General features: G+C 41.1%; 1 protein-coding gene across 1 annotated transcript; it reads left to right on the top strand.

Moving 5' to 3' along the window:
- Nucleotides 1-1,334: 1,334 nt before the first annotated feature.
- Nucleotides 1,335-18,692, top strand: GGH (gamma-glutamyl hydrolase). The gene is made up of 10 exons (XM_048508328.1): nucleotides 1,335-1,821; nucleotides 6,709-6,823; nucleotides 7,992-8,042; nucleotides 9,018-9,102; nucleotides 10,736-10,874; nucleotides 11,713-11,819; nucleotides 13,137-13,227; nucleotides 14,946-15,083; nucleotides 16,181-16,316; nucleotides 16,454-18,692. Exons 1-9 carry the CDS (start codon nucleotides 1,689-1,691, stop codon nucleotides 16,300-16,302), a joined length of 981 nt encoding a protein of 326 aa, XP_048364285.1. The 5' UTR covers nucleotides 1,335-1,688; the 3' UTR covers nucleotides 16,303-16,316; nucleotides 16,454-18,692.
- The last annotated feature ends 238 nt before the right edge of the window (nucleotides 18,693-18,930 follow it).

The following is an 18,930-nucleotide window of genomic DNA, read 5'->3' as shown; positions in this document are numbered from 1 at the left end:
TGCTAGCTCCTAACATGGAATCAGGGCAATCAGCACACATAGGATTCTTGGAAACACACCCCTACATCAACAACTAAAAATTAAACGGAGATGGGACCATTTCTTTCTCTAAGGCAGGGCTACTACGACACTGTAATAATGCAATTCTTCTCACCTGTTTACATCAATTTCAGATGGTAGCCACGATGCCCTGCAACGGAACAGCTACATTCGAGTCCAGTAGCACCTTAGAGCCAAACAAGATTTTTGAGACTCAGTGCTGTCTTCAAACACCATCAAAAGGGAGTTTTGACTCTTGAAAGCTTACACCCCAAACCTCGCTGATGTCTAAGGTGCTACTGCAGTGCACTGAAATCCAGTTGTGCTTAGTCACAGTTGGCATTGCAGACTACAGGAAATACATTTTTTCAGTCCAACAACTGAGGTTTACTGACTGTTAGGTGGATTGACTTTTGGTCTCGATTCTTTCTTCAAAAACAGTATTATACACATATGGTCCCCACCCACCCCCAAACATGGCCTGTGCCTCCTTGTAGCTTATTAAGTTGTTATAAGCAGAACTTACTGAACTTGAGGACCTGACAGCCTGAACAGTTTCATGAAGCTACTTTAGGAAACGACCTGTTGCTTCTGTCACATGTTGTTGGATTGTTAAACTTGATATTTAGCAGAGAGCAGAATAAGAAACCATGAGACAGTTGCTGTTATATAAAAGAGTTTACTTACTAATAAGGGAAGGGATTACATGGAAGAAAATAAAGAACAACTTTCTATTCCAGCACTAACTTGGTTACATTGCTTAGGACCATGTGATCCCACATGGTGCCTATCTAGCAAGGCAGAGATTCACCTTTGTGAATTTCAACATTGTGTGTGTGTAAGAGAGAGTGAAAAAGAGCGTGTGTGAAACAAAGAAACATTCTTCACTTTATAACCCCTGACTTACCTGACTGGTCTCATATAGGCAATGCTGGGGTTAGTTGACCAATAAACTAGTCATAAAACTCTGACCTCAGTAACTAATTAGCATGCACATAGTTAACCCCTTCATGTCTGAATTGTGATAGACACTTGCAAATCCCAACACATGTGAAATAGAAAGGGGGTGCGGTTCTACTATAAAGTAGGTTAGACACAGAGAGCGGAACCAGCTCAAGACCACCCAGCCAGCTTCCATGGCACAGCGAGGGTCTTGCCTCTCTCAGATACTCCAAACATCACACCACACAGGATGGGGACTGTCTCAATAGGGAACTTGGGCACATTTTCTTCCACCCCAATTTTGTGGCAATCCATTCCAAGGAACGTGATTGTTGGCAATTGTGACGTAGGAAGTATTCATCAGTGTCAAAGGAGGCCGCCCGACCGCTCTGCTCGGCTTCATCCTTGAAATGCGTCTCCGATTCTTCCGCATTTTGCGCATTCTGCAATTCCCACAGAGATATTTGTAGTTCTTCTCCAGAGCTTAAAAAAAAGAAAAAGATTCGCACTGAGCCTGTTGCAATGGAAGGCTCAGAGGAAAGAGGAGGGAAACGCCTTGCGACAGAAAGGACCTTCACAGAGAACTTCATTTCCCAGCTTGCCGGCTGCAGCCCGGAGGCGGGGTTGCGAGCAGCTCGGTCGCCTCTTCTGTGCGCGGGGAGCCTTGCGTTAAAGAGCCGCAGGGAGCTGCTGAGAGCGCGGTGGCCATGGCGAGCAGCCGCGGAGTGACCCCGATGCTGACCGCTTGCTGCCTTCTCGCACTCTGCTGCAGCCCTGGAGCGATCTCTTTGCTGCTACGGAGCCGCCGGGTGGACGGCGGGAATGACAGGCCCATTCTGGGTGAGTGTAGTGCTTTTTCTTCGCGCCGGCAAAGGAAGGTCTCCTGTTTGATTGGTTGTGTGGCAAGGCGCGGAAGTTGAAGCAGGAACAGCAACAACAAAAATCCGAAATAAAAACGTTCCATGCCGAGCGATCTTTAGCTTCGTTTGGTCGCCATGGCCAGAAGAACTGGCTTTGAACCTATTACTGTGGTGTAGGCAGCTTGATCTGGCTTAGAAGAAATAGGGTCCGTTGATAAAAGTACAGATGTCTCTTGAGTCGATGTGACTTCTTACAGTTGGTTCTGAGGGATCTGCGGCAGTTTGGACCAGTTGGGAGATGCTTTTGTATGTGGCTGAGAATAACATACCGGTAGTAAATGTCTGTCTGTCTGTCTGTCTGTCTGTCTCTCTCTCTCTCTCTTCTTCCTTTTTTTAAAAGAAAGCCACCCCCAGAAATTTTGGGGAAAAGTAAAATTATGCAAAACTCACAATGCTGTCCTAAATAGTTATACTTTCCCATATCCTTTGAAGTTGATGATACCAGGACTGTTATTCCTTATCAAACCTAACCTTACTTTACAGCTTTAAGAATATAATTCATAATTTTGTTAACTTATAAAATTGTATCAGATGGTATATTTAATAGTATAAATAAATTAGGTTTTGTTAAAACAAAACTGTAAATATACCCAATACTAGAGAGCTGCAAACTGCTGCACCCAGTAGCCCCCTAGTGCATATAGTTTTTGGGATCTGAGAAATAGAAGAAATACATTGAAAAAACAATTGTAAATACAAGGTTTATTATTTGGAGTAAGAAACAATTTTTATACAGTCACCATATTAAGGACTCGGTGTTAAGTTAAGCAGAATCATAACGGACAAAGTAAATCACAATTTAAACAAACAGATCCTTGAAAATAACGCTATAGATTTGGGTCTCTAGCATGGTGCCTGTGATCCCACAGTGCCTGCCCACATTTTTCCTGGTGTCCATCAAGATTCTGATTGGTCACTGGAGATCTGATTGGCTGTGCAGAATCCAATTCTCCCCCCATAGTTTGGCAGCTTCGACCGCAGCACAAAGATCTTCATTGCATGACTGAAGGTAAGATTTGTGTATGCAAAAAATTGGTTTAAACTATATTCATTTTAAAAGGCACACTGTTATGCAGAGCTTTTCCCTGAAATGTTGAAGAATTAGTGTTAGAGTTACGCATAACATCGCTGCCTGGCATTCTTTGGTTGGCTCTGCCTTCTGCAGCAACCATTTCGTGGTTGTGCTCATAATCCTGGGTCAGAATTCCAAAAGTGCCCTCAGTTTGAAAAACATCTGTTCTAGATTGTTTTATATAAAAATCTTCATACAACATAGTTCTTGCAAAGCATGTCGAATAAAGCCTTGCCTTGCAAATCATTTCACTCTTTTCAACAAGAAAATATTTCATGAGAGGGAAATCCTTGGGAAAAGCTGTCTGCCCGTTTTTCCTTGGTCCACTGCTAACATGTCAGTAGACTTCACTAAAACAAACCTTTGGACCAGGCAACTTGCTGTTTACCAGGGACAACCACCTGATGTCACAGATTTGAAGTGTTGATCACATTCCAGTTTATTCCACGTGCTATTATTTTTTCTAAAGTTTATTTTTTACTTCTTAATACAGGTAACTTGAGTGTTGCTAGTTACTGTGGGTTGATTTTTTTAAAGGTTTCCTCCTTCCAGCTACATCTCTGCATCGAATAAGGTCCTTCCGTCCTAGAACCAACTTGTGTGTCATGAAATAAATGCATGATCGGTGTAGACTGTTCTCTCTGTACACAAAGGCCTTCTTTAAAATATTCATTCTTCCACAAGAGCCCTATATCCATTAAGAACTCTGGGAGAGACTTTGCCACATGTAGCCCGTGCTTTTTTCCAAGTTTAAAGGGTAGAGTGTCAAGTTTGTTTGCCTGTTTTATAGCTCTCGATGCATACAATTCATTATACACCCACAAGGTCCCTGTGATATGTAGGGTTTTCCATCAGAATGAAGGAACTTTTCAAATGAATAATAAATTTCCAGCGAAGTGTATGTGTTGCAAATTCATAATTCTGCTTTCATAATCTGCCCCTCCCTTTAGATGTATTTTTGTGACTGCTGGTAACTTAAAACCTTCCTGTTTTTAGGCTTGCTAGATTTTCTTTGCTGTCCTTCCTGTTGTTATTCAGGCACAGATTTGTCAGAAGATAAGTGCTCAGTAAAATTCTGCCACGTAGTGCAAGCTGATGAGTTGACACATTGGAATCCTGCTATAGTTCTTCCAGAATTGCACAACAGGTTATATGGATGGCATAACTGCATTACTTACAAGAAAGCATTACAGTATAGTGTTTTAGTCGGCATTGTGGGTAAAGACCATTTGGAAAACAAGTTTTAAATCTCTTCATGAACATGTATTTGGATCCTTTTAAGGGACAGAGTTAGAGAATGCACAATTGTAATTGGCCAAGTTAGACTGTAAAGTGTAAACCATGAAGGCAGCAAATGCAAGACTTTAATAAGAACTTTTACAAAGACTGCATAGTTCAACACATTAGATTAATCAGTATAATGAACATATTTTAAAATATACCACTTGAAATGTATATTTTGAAGATGTAACAAAACAGTTACAGTCAGAAAGTCCTAAGATTGGTCAAGTGACTTTACATAGTTGCCATTTACTGTCTGAAGAACATTTTCATATAAAGGTTAAGATTTTGTAAAAATAAACTTTATTTTATATTTGAAATTAAATGATACAAAGAAAGTGACACATAACTCATAAGGCTGATCTCTTAAAATTTACTGTTTGATAACATTAAAAAGATAGCCATTTCTCAACAAACCAGTTCGCTTCAGTACTAAAACATAGTTTGGGATCTTGCACAATAAATTGTGTCAAAACCATCTTTCAGATTCTTTGAAACAGTAAGCAAAGGTGATGCTGATTTTTCCCATTTAAGAACTATAAAAAGCTTCACTGCTTTAAATAGAAAAAAATCGACTTTAAACAGAAAAAAATTAACTTTCTACAACTATAGGCTGACCAGACGTCCCGCTTTTGGTGGGACAGTCCCGCCTTTAAACAATTTGTCCCACGTCCCGCGTTTTTTTCAAGTGTCCTGGTTTTTGGGAAGGCTGCCGCACTGCCTTCTGGGGCGCAAGGCAGTGCAGCAGCCTCCTGCGCGCAGTCGCAGGAGCGCACGGCCTTCTGGGGCGCTCCCGTTTCCCACCCTGTCACAGGGCGGGAAACGGAAGCGCCCCAGAAGGCAGTGCGCTCCTGCGGATGCGCGTGCACGTGCACGTGCGGCCACCCACCCGTCCCGGTTCACAAAGGTGACCATCTGGTCACCTTATACAACTACATAAAGGAAGTAGAATTATCTGTAAATAGTCTTAAGTAGCAGTCAGGGATACATGTTTTATAATGTGTTCATTCCGCATATGCCACAGCATAATTTGCATGTTGTGTAAATTTGTAATCAGAGAAATAAGAGCAGCATCCACATTTAAGAAGAAGAGTTTGGATTTATATCCTGCCTTTTTCTCTTGTAAGGAGTCTCAAAGCAGTTTACAAACACCTTTCCTTCTTCACCTCATAACAGACACCTTGTGAAGTAGGTGGGGCTGAAAGAGTTCTCAGAGAACTGTGACTAGGGGCATACCGCCCATGGGGACATGGGATATTCCTTGTTCCTGGGCACCATCCATTTGATCACATGGGGGTACAAAATTGCGCCCCCACATGATCAAGTTGCTGGGCCCCTCCACCTCTATCGGCTCACAGCCTCTGATGAAGATGGGGCAGCCTGGCCAGGCAGCAGCTGGCGCCGGGCTGGGAGCACCCTGAGGGCCCGCAGCAGGTTTATGGCCTGGCGGCAGCTGCCGCCCCCCACCTCTATTGGAGGCCGTAGTCAGCCGGCGGGCCAGGAGTCTGCCATGGGCAAGGCCTTGTTTTTGTGCCCCCTACCTCTGTGGGAGGCCAGGGGGTGTGGGGGCAGGGGGGCACAAAAACAAGGCCTTGCCCCCGGGTTCCATTTCATGCCCTATACCTTTGTGACTCACCCAAGGTCACCCAGCAGGCTTCATGTGTAGGAGCAGGGAAACAAATTCAGTTCACCCGTTAAGAGCCTGCTGCTCATGTGGAGGATTGAGGAATCCAATCTGGTTCTCTAGGTAGGCCACCAGTCTTAACCACTACAGCACACTGGCTCTCTTTGATGTGATGGGGGGTGGGGGCGGAATGATTTAATGGCAGAGCATCTGTTTCGTATGTAGAAAGGGTCATTCTGTTGGGTCATCCCCCAGCATCTCCAGCTAAAAACCTTTGCTAGTTATTACACAATGAAGATCTTTACAGACCAGAATAAAGAGCTATAGGGGTTAATGTGTCTTTGAACTTGAAGATCTACACTAGTTGTTTGTTCTTTTCTAGAAAGAGGTGCTTTCTAAGAAGGGTATAAATATAATGTCAAACCTGAATGTGATTATTTTTAACAGTCGCTTTTGATATGGCTTATTATTAGTCAAACGCTACTTTCTTTTGTGGAATAAAACATTTATGGAAGAATATGAAAGATTCTAGTTTTTAATGTTTTGTTTTTGAATGTGATTATTACCTATAGATAGATGTTGCTGATTGCCCTGACCTGTATAGCCCAGGCCAGCCTTATCTCAAAAACGAAGCAGCGTTGGCTCTGATTAGGATTTGGATGCCAGACCACCAACAAAGTCTAGGGTTGTGATACAGAGACAGACCGTGGCGAACCAGGGTTGCCATAAGCCAGCTATGACTTGAACTCCAACATGTTGCTGATAATATATATCAGTGTATGATTATAATTAGCATAAAAATTGCACTTTATTTTTCCACGTCTCTTTAGGGATATTGGCACAGGAGACTGATTTCGAAAGCTTCCAAAAATTCGGAAGTTCTTATATCGCTGCTTCATATGTAAAGTTCATTGAATCGGCTGGAGCTCGTGTAGTACCAATAAGGCAAGTTTTTATTAATGGCGTGCTCATACTGTACACTGCTTATGACAAAATGAGTATTTCACTCAACACTGAATACCTGCCAATGACTGGGATCCATTGTGGGAGAATGATTAGGTGGTATGATTAAGACCCAGGGAGATGTAGATTTAAATCCCTGCTAATCTCTGAAGTTTGGACCAGCCACACTTTCTCGCAGCCTAACCTACCTTACAAGGTTGATTTGAAAAGAAAACAGAAGAGAACTGTATGTGTCACCTTGAGGTCTTTGGAGCAAGGGGAGTATAAAAAATGTAAGAGATAGATAGACTTGGTCCTAACAGGGTGTGAGCCCCCTGAAGACTTGTGATCGGATGTGAGCCTTCCTTCCTTCTCTTCTGCCATCCCTGCCAGGCTGCTGATTCAGATCAGTACCATGAGGAAGGGTGCTTATGCTTCCCGTTTGCACCATTTTCCTCTTTTGTGGGAGGACATTGTTTAGCCTGTTGGAATTTTTCAAGTTTGGGTCTAATAGACATGGACATTTTTGAAAAATCTGGAAAAAGCCAAATCTTCATACTGGTATAGGTGGGGGCTTGACTTTTTCAGATTGTTTTTTAAAAAATGTCGGGTCTATTAAACCCAAACTTGAAAAAGTCTAGCCACCTCTGAGCTCCACATGGGTCTTGGAGGCGGCACAGAGCTGATCGCTGGACTCAAGGCCAGTGCTTACTTCTGTACTGCCTACAAGTCCGTGTGGACTATGAGCCTGGCATTCAGCTGTTGGTCGTCTATGAGCCCACATGGACTTTGGAGGTAGCAGTGACGCAGAGCTGAAAGTTAGGCCCACTGAGCAGAGACTAGTGCTTAGTTTTGCACTGCCTCCAAGTACCAGCCAGCCAGCCAGTAAGTGAGGGGAATGAGAAAAAGGGAGAGGAGAGTCCCCCTATTTTTTAAAATGGTGGTGAGACCAATGTGGCCCTAATAATGCTGAAAAAAAAAACAGCATTATTCAGGATTTGCTTTTTGACTCCCTTAAATTGACACCACTTTTTTCAGGATTAACCCCCCCCCCCCTTCTGAAAAATACCAGTGAAATATTTTTCAGGGATGGGGGTTCAGTTCTGTTTTGCCAAATGCATACCCCTAAGCAGAACTATATGTTTATGCTGTACTTCTTTTGTTTATCCAGACTAAATCGTTCAGATGAAGAATATAATAAGATTTTCTACTCCATTAATGGGTAAGTGTACCACTACAGAACAGCTTTTTGATTAGGTATGTCAGGATAGTTAGGTCATGAGAGGTCCAGGGTCCACCCAGTCATTATAGATATGCTGCTACCTATTTTTAGTTTTTCTAAGTGAGGTCATTTCCCAAACTGATAACGTTAAAAAAAATTAAAACTGCATTACCCCTACTGCCCAAGGAGGATGTTTCAGTCTTCCGACAAAAATCTTCCGGTGGTCTCTGGCCACAGGGACATGTGATTGGCCTTGACCAGAGCAAGAGTTTTTTCTGCCCTGGCTCCAGTCTGGTGGAACTCTCTGTCATCTGACACCAGGGCCCTGCAGGATCTTAAACAGTTCTGCAAGGGCTGTAAGACAGGGATGTTCCCCTGGGCCTTTGGTTGAGACCACTCGTGTGTCCTAATATCCTCTTGCCAGCCTCCCTATAATAATCAACACAGTGTTTTTTGCATGGCCCCTCCCTTGAATTAGCCCACGCTTGGATAACTGATGAGGGTTTATATGTGAGCAGGGCTGGGTGTTCTCTTAATAGGTTTAAATCTGTGGCCATCTTGAGTTTTTAAGTAAGTGTGTTTAGTGTATTCTTATGTATTAGTTAATTTAAAAAATGTTTGTGAGCCTGAGCTGGTTGGGGAGGGCAGAATATGAATTTAATAAATAAAAAAAAATTAAATTGATGATCAGGATTTATCATTTAAAGGTTTCTTCATCCATTCCTTTCCTTATTGTTCCTGCTGGTTTCCATGCTGGTTCAATAACACATTGTAAACTGACAGAGGAGAGGAATGCTCAGTTGACCAGACAACGTGAACGTTCCTTTAATCTGTCATTGCCCTTCAGATTTATTTCGTTTACATGTACATCGTTACTCTCAAAATTTAGCTGCATTATGCTTTGACTTTGTAGTTGGACTTTGGTAGTGATTCTTTGCTGCTTGATAAGCTATTCCAACTTTCTGTTTTCTTTAGGATACTTTATCCTGGAGGTGGTGTTGACCTCAAGACTTCTGAATTTTCCAGGGTTGCAAAAATATTCTATAGGAAAGCACTAGAGGTCAGCTTTCAAATGTTCTCTGTGTTGGCAGAATTCAGAAATCACGACCAGAGTTCATGTTTGCACATTGTCCAGCCAGCAGATGCTATGTAGGGATATATCTCTGCCTTATCCTTGACTACATATCTGGAGTTTTGCTTCATCAAGCTTGGAAGGATTGGCTAGCAAGAGATATATAGTGTTTTATCTTTCTGTCCACTCAAAAAAAATATAAACATACTTCTGCCAGGAGTTCCAATACATTTTGCCCTTAAATTATAGTGACATTACCTCCTTTAAAATATGTATGCATACATTTGCAGGAATAGACTCATAATTTCCTTTCTTTCCATTACAGGAAAGGTAAAATAACAATCAGCTCTGGCATTTAGCAGGAGTTCAGTATATTATGACATACCTCTATGGGCTAGACAGAGCATGATGTAGAATCAAGTGAGGTGTAGTGGTTGAAATGTTGGAGTCGGATCTGGGAAACCCAGGTTTGAATCCCCCATTCTGCCCATGGAAGCTTGTTGGGCCAGTCATACACACACTTCCTAAACTGCCCTACAGGATTGTTGTGAGGACAAAATCAAGCAGAAGAGAACAATGTAAGTTGCTTCAGGTTCACATTGGAGAGAAAGATGAGATGTGAAGAAGAAGAAGAGTTGGATTTATATCCCCCCTTTCTCTCCTCTAAGGAAATTCAAAGAAGCTGACAATCTCCTTTCCCTCCCTCCCCCCCCCCCACAACAAACACCCTGTGAGGTCGGTGGGGCTGAGAGAGCTCCGTAGAGCTGTGACTACTAGCCCAAGGTCACCCAGCTGGCATGTGTGGGAGTGCACAGGCTAATCTGAATTCCCCAGATAAGCCTCCACAGCTCAAGCAGCAGAGCAGGGACTCAAACCCGGTTCCTCCAGATTAGAGTACACCTGCTCTTAACCACTCCGCCACTGCTGCTAGATCCAGACTTTCTGGACCTTAATAATCCAACAAAGGGGCATATCTGTTTTGCTATCATCATACCAAATGCTATTCACTGTTCCTGGCCGCCCAGGGTTATGGATTGGGCTACCCCTACTCTAGCTTACTCGAATTGACTATTCACAGATGTTATTCTCTCCTCTCTCTTACAAATTAATGATGTATACTGTCATAATTTAGACTATGAGTAGGCTTCTTGCTAAACTTCTCGGCACCAAAGCAGATGCATAATTCCAATTTAAGTACCGTTTTCAGATCAGTTTAAGCGAAGACTATACCAGTGTAAATGAAGATGCTTTCCTCTCTACCACTTTTGCAAAATAATCCTTCTTTCATAGTTATCCCAATGATAAAAGTCAGTGCCGTACCGGGGCTAAATTGTGCTTCGGGGCATGACTGCCTCCCCATTCTTTCTATTGCCATTAGCAAAAAAGCTAGATAATTTCTTGATTTTATTTCTTTTTAATTGAAAACTGAACATTGAGGGGAAGGGACCTACAAGTATCCCTGTGGCTGCCAACGCTGCACATGGTTTCAGCTCCGTCAGTTTTCTTGGTTGAATGGCTCTCTTGTATAGTCTGTTCATAGTAGATCCAGCAGGGAGAATAAAAGTCTAAGATCAGTTTGCACTGTACTATTTGTTAATCTCTTCCTTTTGTTGCTGTCAAGGCTAATGAGAGAGGAGATTATTTTCCTGTATGGGGAACATGCTTGGGACACCAACTGCTCAGCTATCTCACTTGCGGAGAGAACTTGCTTACATGGACTAATACTGATAATTTTGCATTTCCACTGAATTTTACAAAAGGTAAAACACTTTTGTTAGCCTTTCATTTTCATATGTTAGATCCTAAAACTGCCTTGTATTTGGGAGAGCATACAAAACCAGCATACCATGAATTTGTTGAGAAAAAGTGACATAAAGGCTTGAAGTAATCTGAAATTTGGCACTTGAGGAACTGTAGTTTTGGATATATAACTCCTGTCCCACACAAAGTCATTGTGAATGATTTAATAGCTGTGTGTTTCATTGGCTTTTTAAGTGTATCTTCAAGGTGGAGCACTCACTCTTTGTATTGAAACGCCAGGGTGAAATTGTTTCCTTCTTCCTCTTCCTTTCCATACCAGAAAGAGAGATTTCATTCCTTTCCCATTCCTCATTACAGCTTCCTGACCCACATGGCCACATGCAGGCCCTGCAATCCCAGTAATAAAATTTCCCAGGGTGAGAAATGGCTGCTGTTGGGGGTGGGGGTGGGGTGGGGGGCAGGCTGAAACAATTATCAACCGACTTCACCTTCCACAGGCAGACTGTGGGATCCTATTCCTTAGGTAGATGCTGAATATATTGATAATGGGTTCCATTAAAAAGTGGTAATAAGGGTCCTCCTGTATATTCATTGTTTTGTAGTGCAGTGCGATACATATTTAGCATGAGATTCATTTGATGTGGTTTCAGCCAGTACCATGTATGCTTAATGATCAGAAACCATTTTTCTGTATTGGCACTCTCTGTTGTTTCCACTATTTCTGATGTGATGTTCACCCTTGGATAAATGTCATTTTCTATCTCAAGTAGACTATACAAACTAAAATGAATGAATGAATACCCTGCCATTGACATTTATTATCTTTTTCGGTTTAAGATGCCAAAGGCACCAAGATGTTTGCAGATTTCCCTGATGATTTGCTGCAAGAGATGGCTTCTGACCCTGTGACTTCAAACTTCCATTTCTGGAGCCTTTCTGTGCAGGTAATTGTGTATGTTTAATACATACACAAGCCCTCTGTTGGCATTAACAGAGATAAAAATTAATGTACAATATATCTGAGTATACACTGACTAGAACAGTTCAGGATCAGCCAAAAAGATGTGCTACATTTCGTTCACAGTATCTAATTGGGTTCTGTAATTTTTTTGCAACTGATTCGATTATCTTTGGATTTCAGTTAGTCATAAGAAAGGATCTCTTGGAATCATCTGAGTACCATTCTCTATCACAAAGCTACAGATCAATAAATTTAACACAGATTCTAGAATAAAGAGAGCAGTATAACAAAACATGGGCAAGTGATTCTAATTCACATTGTCCAGAAGAGCAAACTCTAACCAGAAACAGAATTTTGTGATATTTTCCATTTAAACGAAGCAGAAGGGAGTGTGTTAAATCTGACAATCATATTCCATACATTGGTGCGGAACAGTTAGTCATGAGAAATATGATACTGTGGAGTAACTATTTGATGAGATCTCCATGCTCATTGGGGAATACCTACTTCTAGTCTGGCTCCTAAGCTCCTGCATTTCTGTATTAGCAATTTGCGGCTAATTACATTAAATGCTGAGTCTTCAGCAAGACAATACCAGGACTCTGAAGAGAGATCCCTGTTGATCTAATTTTTTCCTCAATTTTCTTACAATGATTGGGATTCTGTTAACATATAGGAAATAAAGCTGTTAGTGACAGTGAAGCTAAAATGTAATGGTTGTCAGCCAAACTCTGGTAGCTAAAAACCTTTGGTTTGTTTCTGAATACAGAGTACATATGGTCCACATTCTGGTGTTCTAAGAATTTTATGTAAGAAATTTGATTGTATCCTTTCAACATCCTGATTGTGTTTATCCAGATTGGAATTCCACAAAGAAGTTAATAACTTAATTTGGCATTAAAACCTTAAGAGCTGCTGAAACATACAGGTTACTTGGAGTAAAATGGAAGCGTGTAAGCACCAATGGGCTACTTTTTGTCAAATCTATCAAAAGTTTCTTATGAGTAATCCAACTAGTTCTATAATGAAAGTATATTCCCAAATATTTTAACCTGTTGATCTGTGCAATCGTATTACCTCTTATACTTCATTTAAAAGGCCTTCAGAAATTCGCAAAGATCATGATTTTTTATTTTTCAAAGTTCAGTAATCCTGTTGAGTTCCCAGTAATCCAAAATATGGAGTAGTAAATATGTTTTTATATGTAGAATGTTTTATGTGTAGTATGTTTTACAGAGTGGTCAGGAATAAAATTGCCTGATTAAATGTAGATTTAAAAGAATTCTTTCTTCTTTTACAGAATTTTACGAACAATGAGAAATTGCGCAGTTTCTATAAGGTCTTGACAACTAATGTCCATGGCAATATAGAGTTTATATCCACCATGGAAGGTAATAGTTCGATGAATGCTTAAGTTTTGATATTTCATATGGTACATCAGTATTTGATAACCCAAAACACATGACATTGTTGTATCGTAAGTGTCATTATGCGTGCCATGAAGTGTCCTGGAGGTGTACTGTTATGGCGTGTACTGTCGTGGCATGTAGGTGAAGTGTACTGTCATGGCGTGTTTTTCATGACTAAACTTTTCCAGGGAAACTATGGCCTTTTCCGCACAGCAGCGGAAACGAACTTCTACCGGCATAAATTATGCCGGTGGAGGCTCGGGGACTGCTTGTAGCGTGCGAGCAGCCCCAACTTTCTCCCCAGCCAGAGAGGTGGCTCTGCACAGAGTGTGGGCATGTCCCTCCACCCCTCCAGAGTGATGCTGGAAGGAGAGGGGAGGGGAGAAGCTAACCGCACCGGTTTGAAGACACCACTTTTTAAAAACCTCGCCCATTGAGCAAAGTTTAAAAGCGGCACCTTCATGCCGCTTGGGGGGAGCCAGGACAGCACCTGCTGCGATGCAGCAGCACCTCCTGTGCAAACAGCACCCCAAGGACCTGGAGCACTGTTTTTTGGCCCTTTGGAAGAGGCAGAGAGGAGTCAGGCCTGCCACTTTTATTGACCACCCTATGTTGGCCGTACATGGCTATTACCCCAAGATCCTCTCCCATTATGAAGCATGCTTTAGAGCTTCCTCAGACCTCAGAGCCACGTGTAGCCAAACATGCAGGGAAATTCCATGTTGTATCAAATCAGAGAATCATAAGGCTACATGTAAGAAAAGATGATTGCAAGACGAAAAGCCAGTTCCAAAAGGGAAGGCTGTTCAACATCCTAATCTAGGATATGCTTTGCAGGTCTCTGAAGCTCCTCACGCCCAAGCCCTGATGAATAACTCATGTTTTCAGTACAGTCACTTGACAATTCTTTCTGCTCAAGGACATGCCTCATGATTCAGATTTGCCGTGGGACGTATTCAAATACATGGACTGGCAGAATAACCTCATCTCCTGGTGCATTAGTTTCTCCCTTGGAAGTCACATCCATAATTTTATTGTCACAAATGCTAATTAGGGTTTGTTTTCCTGGCACTAGCAGGAAAAGGGACATCAAAGGGTTTTTAATGGCTCCAGCATTTTATACTAGTTTTCTTCCCTGGACCAATTTTTTTTGCCACTGGCATGAGCTGATGCTTCCTCTTCAGGACATGCAGTGTGTGACCTATTAAGCTGCTTATAGTTTTGTAGCTAAACATATTTTGCAACTACATTTTGCAGTATATCTTGTACAAGCATATGCTACCAGTCTTAATTATGCCTTTGCACTTTTGAAGCAAGCGAAGATGTTCCTTGCTGCAAGGAGCTCACAGATTTAATGACTGGGCCATAGGCCAGTTACATTACATGACACCAAGATATTAGGTTGCCCTGTTTAACTTTTCCACTGATACTCTTTAAACTTGAGAGTTGGTGCAGGACAAGCAGAAGTTTTCAGTCTGAGTCTTGCATCTGCCATGAACTTGCCTCATGGCTTTCAGAAGCCATTTTCCCTTAACTTCTTAACTTTCATCTGCATCACAGATATAGAATACGGATCTGCCTTATAAGGTACCTTATAAGAATTATTGCAAGATATTGCACTGAATTGCTTTGAATTCTTTGTTGCACTATATAAAGTTCTTGTGTGGTTTGGATTAATGAAAAATGTATTCTTTTTCTAGCATATGCATACCCAGTTTATGGTGTCCAGTGGCATCCAGAGAAAAATCCATTTGAATGGAACAACAGAACAGGAATACCACATTCTCGATCGGCTATGAGAGTAACATATTATATTGCTGACTTCTTAGTTAATGAAGGTATGGAATTTTTGTAAAGTCTATTTTAGATCTATAGATGGATTTAGTGAATTTGCATTTGAATTGAAGACATGCTTATTAGCTGTGAACTCATTACCGCATGCTGAGCTAAAAGTAAAATCTAAATGAAGTGGTTAAGATATCTTGAAAGCGAACAAAAGTGTTCCAGTGTGAGCTTTTGAGGCCAGAGTCCATTTTACATGAATTCTACTTGAATTCTAATCTACTTGAATTCTACTTGAATTCTAATCTGAATATTTGAATTCTAATCTGGAGGAACCGGGTTTGATTTCCCGCTCTGCTGCTTGAACTATGGAGGGAATCTGGGGATTTCAGATTAGCCTGTACACTCCCACACACGCCAGCTGGGTGACCTTGGGCTTGTCACAGTTCTTCAGAGCACTCTCAGCCCCACCCACCTCACAGAGTGTTTGTTGTGAGTCGGGGAAGGGCAAGGAGATTGTAAGCCCCTTTGAGTCTCCTACAGGAAAGAAAGGAAATCCAAACTCCTCCTCCTCCTCCTCCTCCTCCTCCTCCTCCTCCTCCTCCTCTTCTTCTTCTTCTCAAATGTAGGATACAACCAAGTTTTCTGAAAGCAGTAGTAGTAGATCAGAGGATACTAAATTTTATTTATAAATTAAACTTTGAACAGATATAACTAATCAATAATATTGAAGAATTTTAGACAGTTGGCTAGCTGGGTGGTTATCTGAAATTGCAGTCCGTGGTTGCTTGTGCCGCCAGCATCAAGAGAACGATCTATAGCAACTTCCACCACAGTCTTAAAGTTAACCTGGGGCTGTGACTTTGTTACAGTTACAGTCTAAACTCCTGTATCAATACTGATTTCAGTAACCAAGTCACTCTCAATGCACTTGTATTGTAAAAGGTATTCTTTAAATGTCATGTCCCAAAGAAAGGAAGATTCATGTGTTTCCAAGAGTTCCTTTTGAAGAGGAGATCAGAAAGCCCTTTCATGGGCAGGGTTTGGACTGTAGCAGTTTCTTTCATATCAGAATGGTCAACACAACTGTATATTGAGAACAGAGTCGGTCTTATAGCTCTGAAGTAACCTATAATTATCAAATATTTTCCAGCCCAGAAGAGCAACCACCAATTTTCCAGCAAAAAGGAAGAGGCAGAGGCATTGATTTACAATTTTAACCCTGTTTTCACTGGACGTTTTTCTTCATTTGACCAGGCTTATTTTTTTGACTAAGTCCTCAGTCAGAGGTATGGCACAGGTCATTCTGAAAATTTTCAGCTTCAAGATGTTTTGGAATTAAATGAATGCAAAGCATTGCAAATGACAAACATTCAGGCTGCCTATCATTCTATCTAAAATTATTTTTTCCTCATGTTCTCCGTAGAATAGCCTTCTTGTGTTCCGTTCCAAGGAAGGATCTCTGTTGAAAGCCTCCGTGAAATGGCTGGGAAGCTGTTTAAGAACATTGTGATGAAAGAGATGTGTGAAGGAGAATTTTCCTGGGGACTGTGCCACAAATCCTTATTCACAAATGGAGAGCAACATATAGTGGAGTCTGCCCCTGCACAGATCCTTTGGTTCAGAACGTGGCAGGAGCCACACTTGGTGATTTGTGTTCATAGACTATAATCTGCAAAACCACACAGGTCCTGTTCTCACATTTACCATCCCATAAAATTGTATGCATTGGGCAAAGTTCCCACTTTCCAAAAGAGTAAAGATCAGAGGAATCATTCTGATGGCTCTGTACCCAGGAATAGACCTTTCTTTTGCTATGTGCTAGTGGTAAACAACAGAACTGACGTTTATGAGCTTCAGTTCATAGTACATGGTGTGGTTTGTTTTTTTTTTTTAAAAAAAATCATGTTACAGTGGAATGGAATTGTTTTTAGAGTTCAGCTCTGAATTCAGAAATCTTGTTTGTTTGAAGAAACTGAAGAGGCCTGCTGTCATGCATGTGGAAAGAAATGAGTTTACATCACAAGACTACAGAGGATCTTGGTGCAATAGCTTCTGTTCATGTGAAACTGCATTTTTAGTGATTTGATATAAAATTCTCAGGGAATCGCCCTTTTGACAAAGGACTTATTTGGAAATACAAAATGGAGAATTTTTGAACCCACTGAGCCATGTACTGGGAGCCTTTTTGGCTCCTTTTCTTGCTTTCTCTTTTTTTTGCCCCCCCCCCCCCCACATAGACTAATCTCCTCCCTCATGCCATTTATACCTGACCCCAGGTAGCAGAATGCTTCTAATGCTGCTATTTGGGATACATTGCTTTAGCAAAGCTTTCCCTGAATAACACTGGCTTAATTTTCTTTTATACTTAGCTTGCATTCCCTCCAGTGCTTGATCTCTCCTCATACTCTCCCTTGAGGTACTTGATCCATTCTGCCCCATAAAACTTCCACATTGTAAAGCACTGTCCTTCTGTCTTTTCCACATTGATCTGACTCTTTAGGATCAAGCTCATAATCTGTTTCTGGACTTTGCTTCCAAATTTGTCCAGTCTGGGTCTCTGACTTGTGCCTCAATTCTAATGCTAAACAGTTTATTACATTTTGCAATCTGTTCCTAAGTATGATTTCCTGGTTCTTCTGTGTTCAGTGGAACACAAGTGTACACTCCTAGTCATTGTATCCAGGTTATTGCTTAGAAACGTTTTGATTTCATAAAAATCACTTGCAGAAAATTACTCAATGGATTTTCTTGTTCAAAAACCCATCGCCTTACAAGTTCTTACAAAAACTGGTGGCATCTCCCTTCTTGTGCTCACACAGAAGAGCACCTCTTTTGAAATGGTCCCTGCTGTGACAAATGCATGATTGTTTTTATTCACATACAAATGTAGGCGCCTCTTGATTTATCAATGAGACATATTCGGTACAAATAATTAGAATTTAGGAGACATTGACTAAGATTTTTTTTTAACTGGGTGACAGTCTTGGTGCTAAATATGCTTAGTAGGTGTAATTAGTTATTTCTTTTATCCATGATGCAATCACCATTGTAATCAAAGAACATTCCAAGGTGACATTTATTGAGTAACAGTATCACATTTGATATTTTAATGCATCAGAAAGAATTTGCTAGTTGGAAGGGTAGATTCCTACTGGAAAAACTTGTGTATGCTTTTCTGTCAGGTGCAATATATGTAGTCCTTTGGGATTACTTCCTCCGTGGGTTGAAATGGTTTATTTGATAAAGGTACTGCCAGCAGTTGGAGTGGCTGCACATCCATGTGCAGATCTGTGTGCCTGTGAAAATGGAATGTTCTGTGCTGGTTACAGAAGTGTACGTTGTGAGTACTTGTGGAGCTATTGAGGTTATGAAGTTTGGGATAAGGTTCAGGGTCAGGCCTTTGATACATAGGGCTGTGTATCTGTAGCCATGTTTTCTTAATTGCACTTTTTGTATAGGTGTTTGTTTTCAAATGTAATAGTTATAAATGAGGAGATACAGTCTAATTCAAAATTGAATGTAAAAAAAGAGAAAATATTGTATTGTTTATTTACCATGTAAGTCTTTCTCTCTGATTTTGCTTCGTAACTATTTACTTAAAGTAGATTGGATGTGCTTTGTATTTTGCTATATAAAACCTTTAATAAAGGAAACTAAGAATATATTCAGGAGTGCTTTCTTTTGATGACGTGTCTTTACTCCCTTTCCTACTATTCAGCAGAGCTGTTTATGAGTCAGTTTCACCATGAGAGAGGTGTTCCTCCAAGCTATTACAAGTATTCCAAGCTAAGGTCTGGATTACCACTTTTTCTTTAAAAAGTATGTTTACTATTCTAACATGGGGTCCTCCAATGGCAACCAAGCTTGCAGAACAGTAATTTGGAGTTTTGGCTAAATAAT

The sequence above is a fragment of the Sphaerodactylus townsendi genome, linkage group LG09 (assembly GCF_021028975.2).
Source record: "Sphaerodactylus townsendi isolate TG3544 linkage group LG09, MPM_Stown_v2.3, whole genome shotgun sequence".
Lineage (NCBI taxonomy): Eukaryota > Metazoa > Chordata > Lepidosauria > Squamata > Sphaerodactylidae > Sphaerodactylus > Sphaerodactylus townsendi.
The sequence above is the reverse complement of the archived record's forward strand: the minus strand, read 5'-3'. Positions and strand labels throughout refer to the sequence as shown.

What these genes read in the sequence shown, in the direction of transcription:
- GGH (XM_048508328.1), top strand. Translation starts at nt 1,689, where the DNA reads ATGGCGAGCAGCCGCGGAGTGACCCCGATGCTGACCGCTTGCTGCCTT. An exon ending in GCTCGTGTAGTACCAATAAG is followed by an intron (nt 6,824 to 7,991) that starts GCAAGTTTTTAT and finishes TTGTTTATCCAG; the next exon opens with ACTAAATCGTTCAGATGAAG. An exon ending in TCCACTGAATTTTACAAAAG is followed by an intron (nt 10,875 to 11,712) that starts GTAAAACACTTT and finishes TTTCGGTTTAAG; the next exon opens with ATGCCAAAGGCACCAAGATG.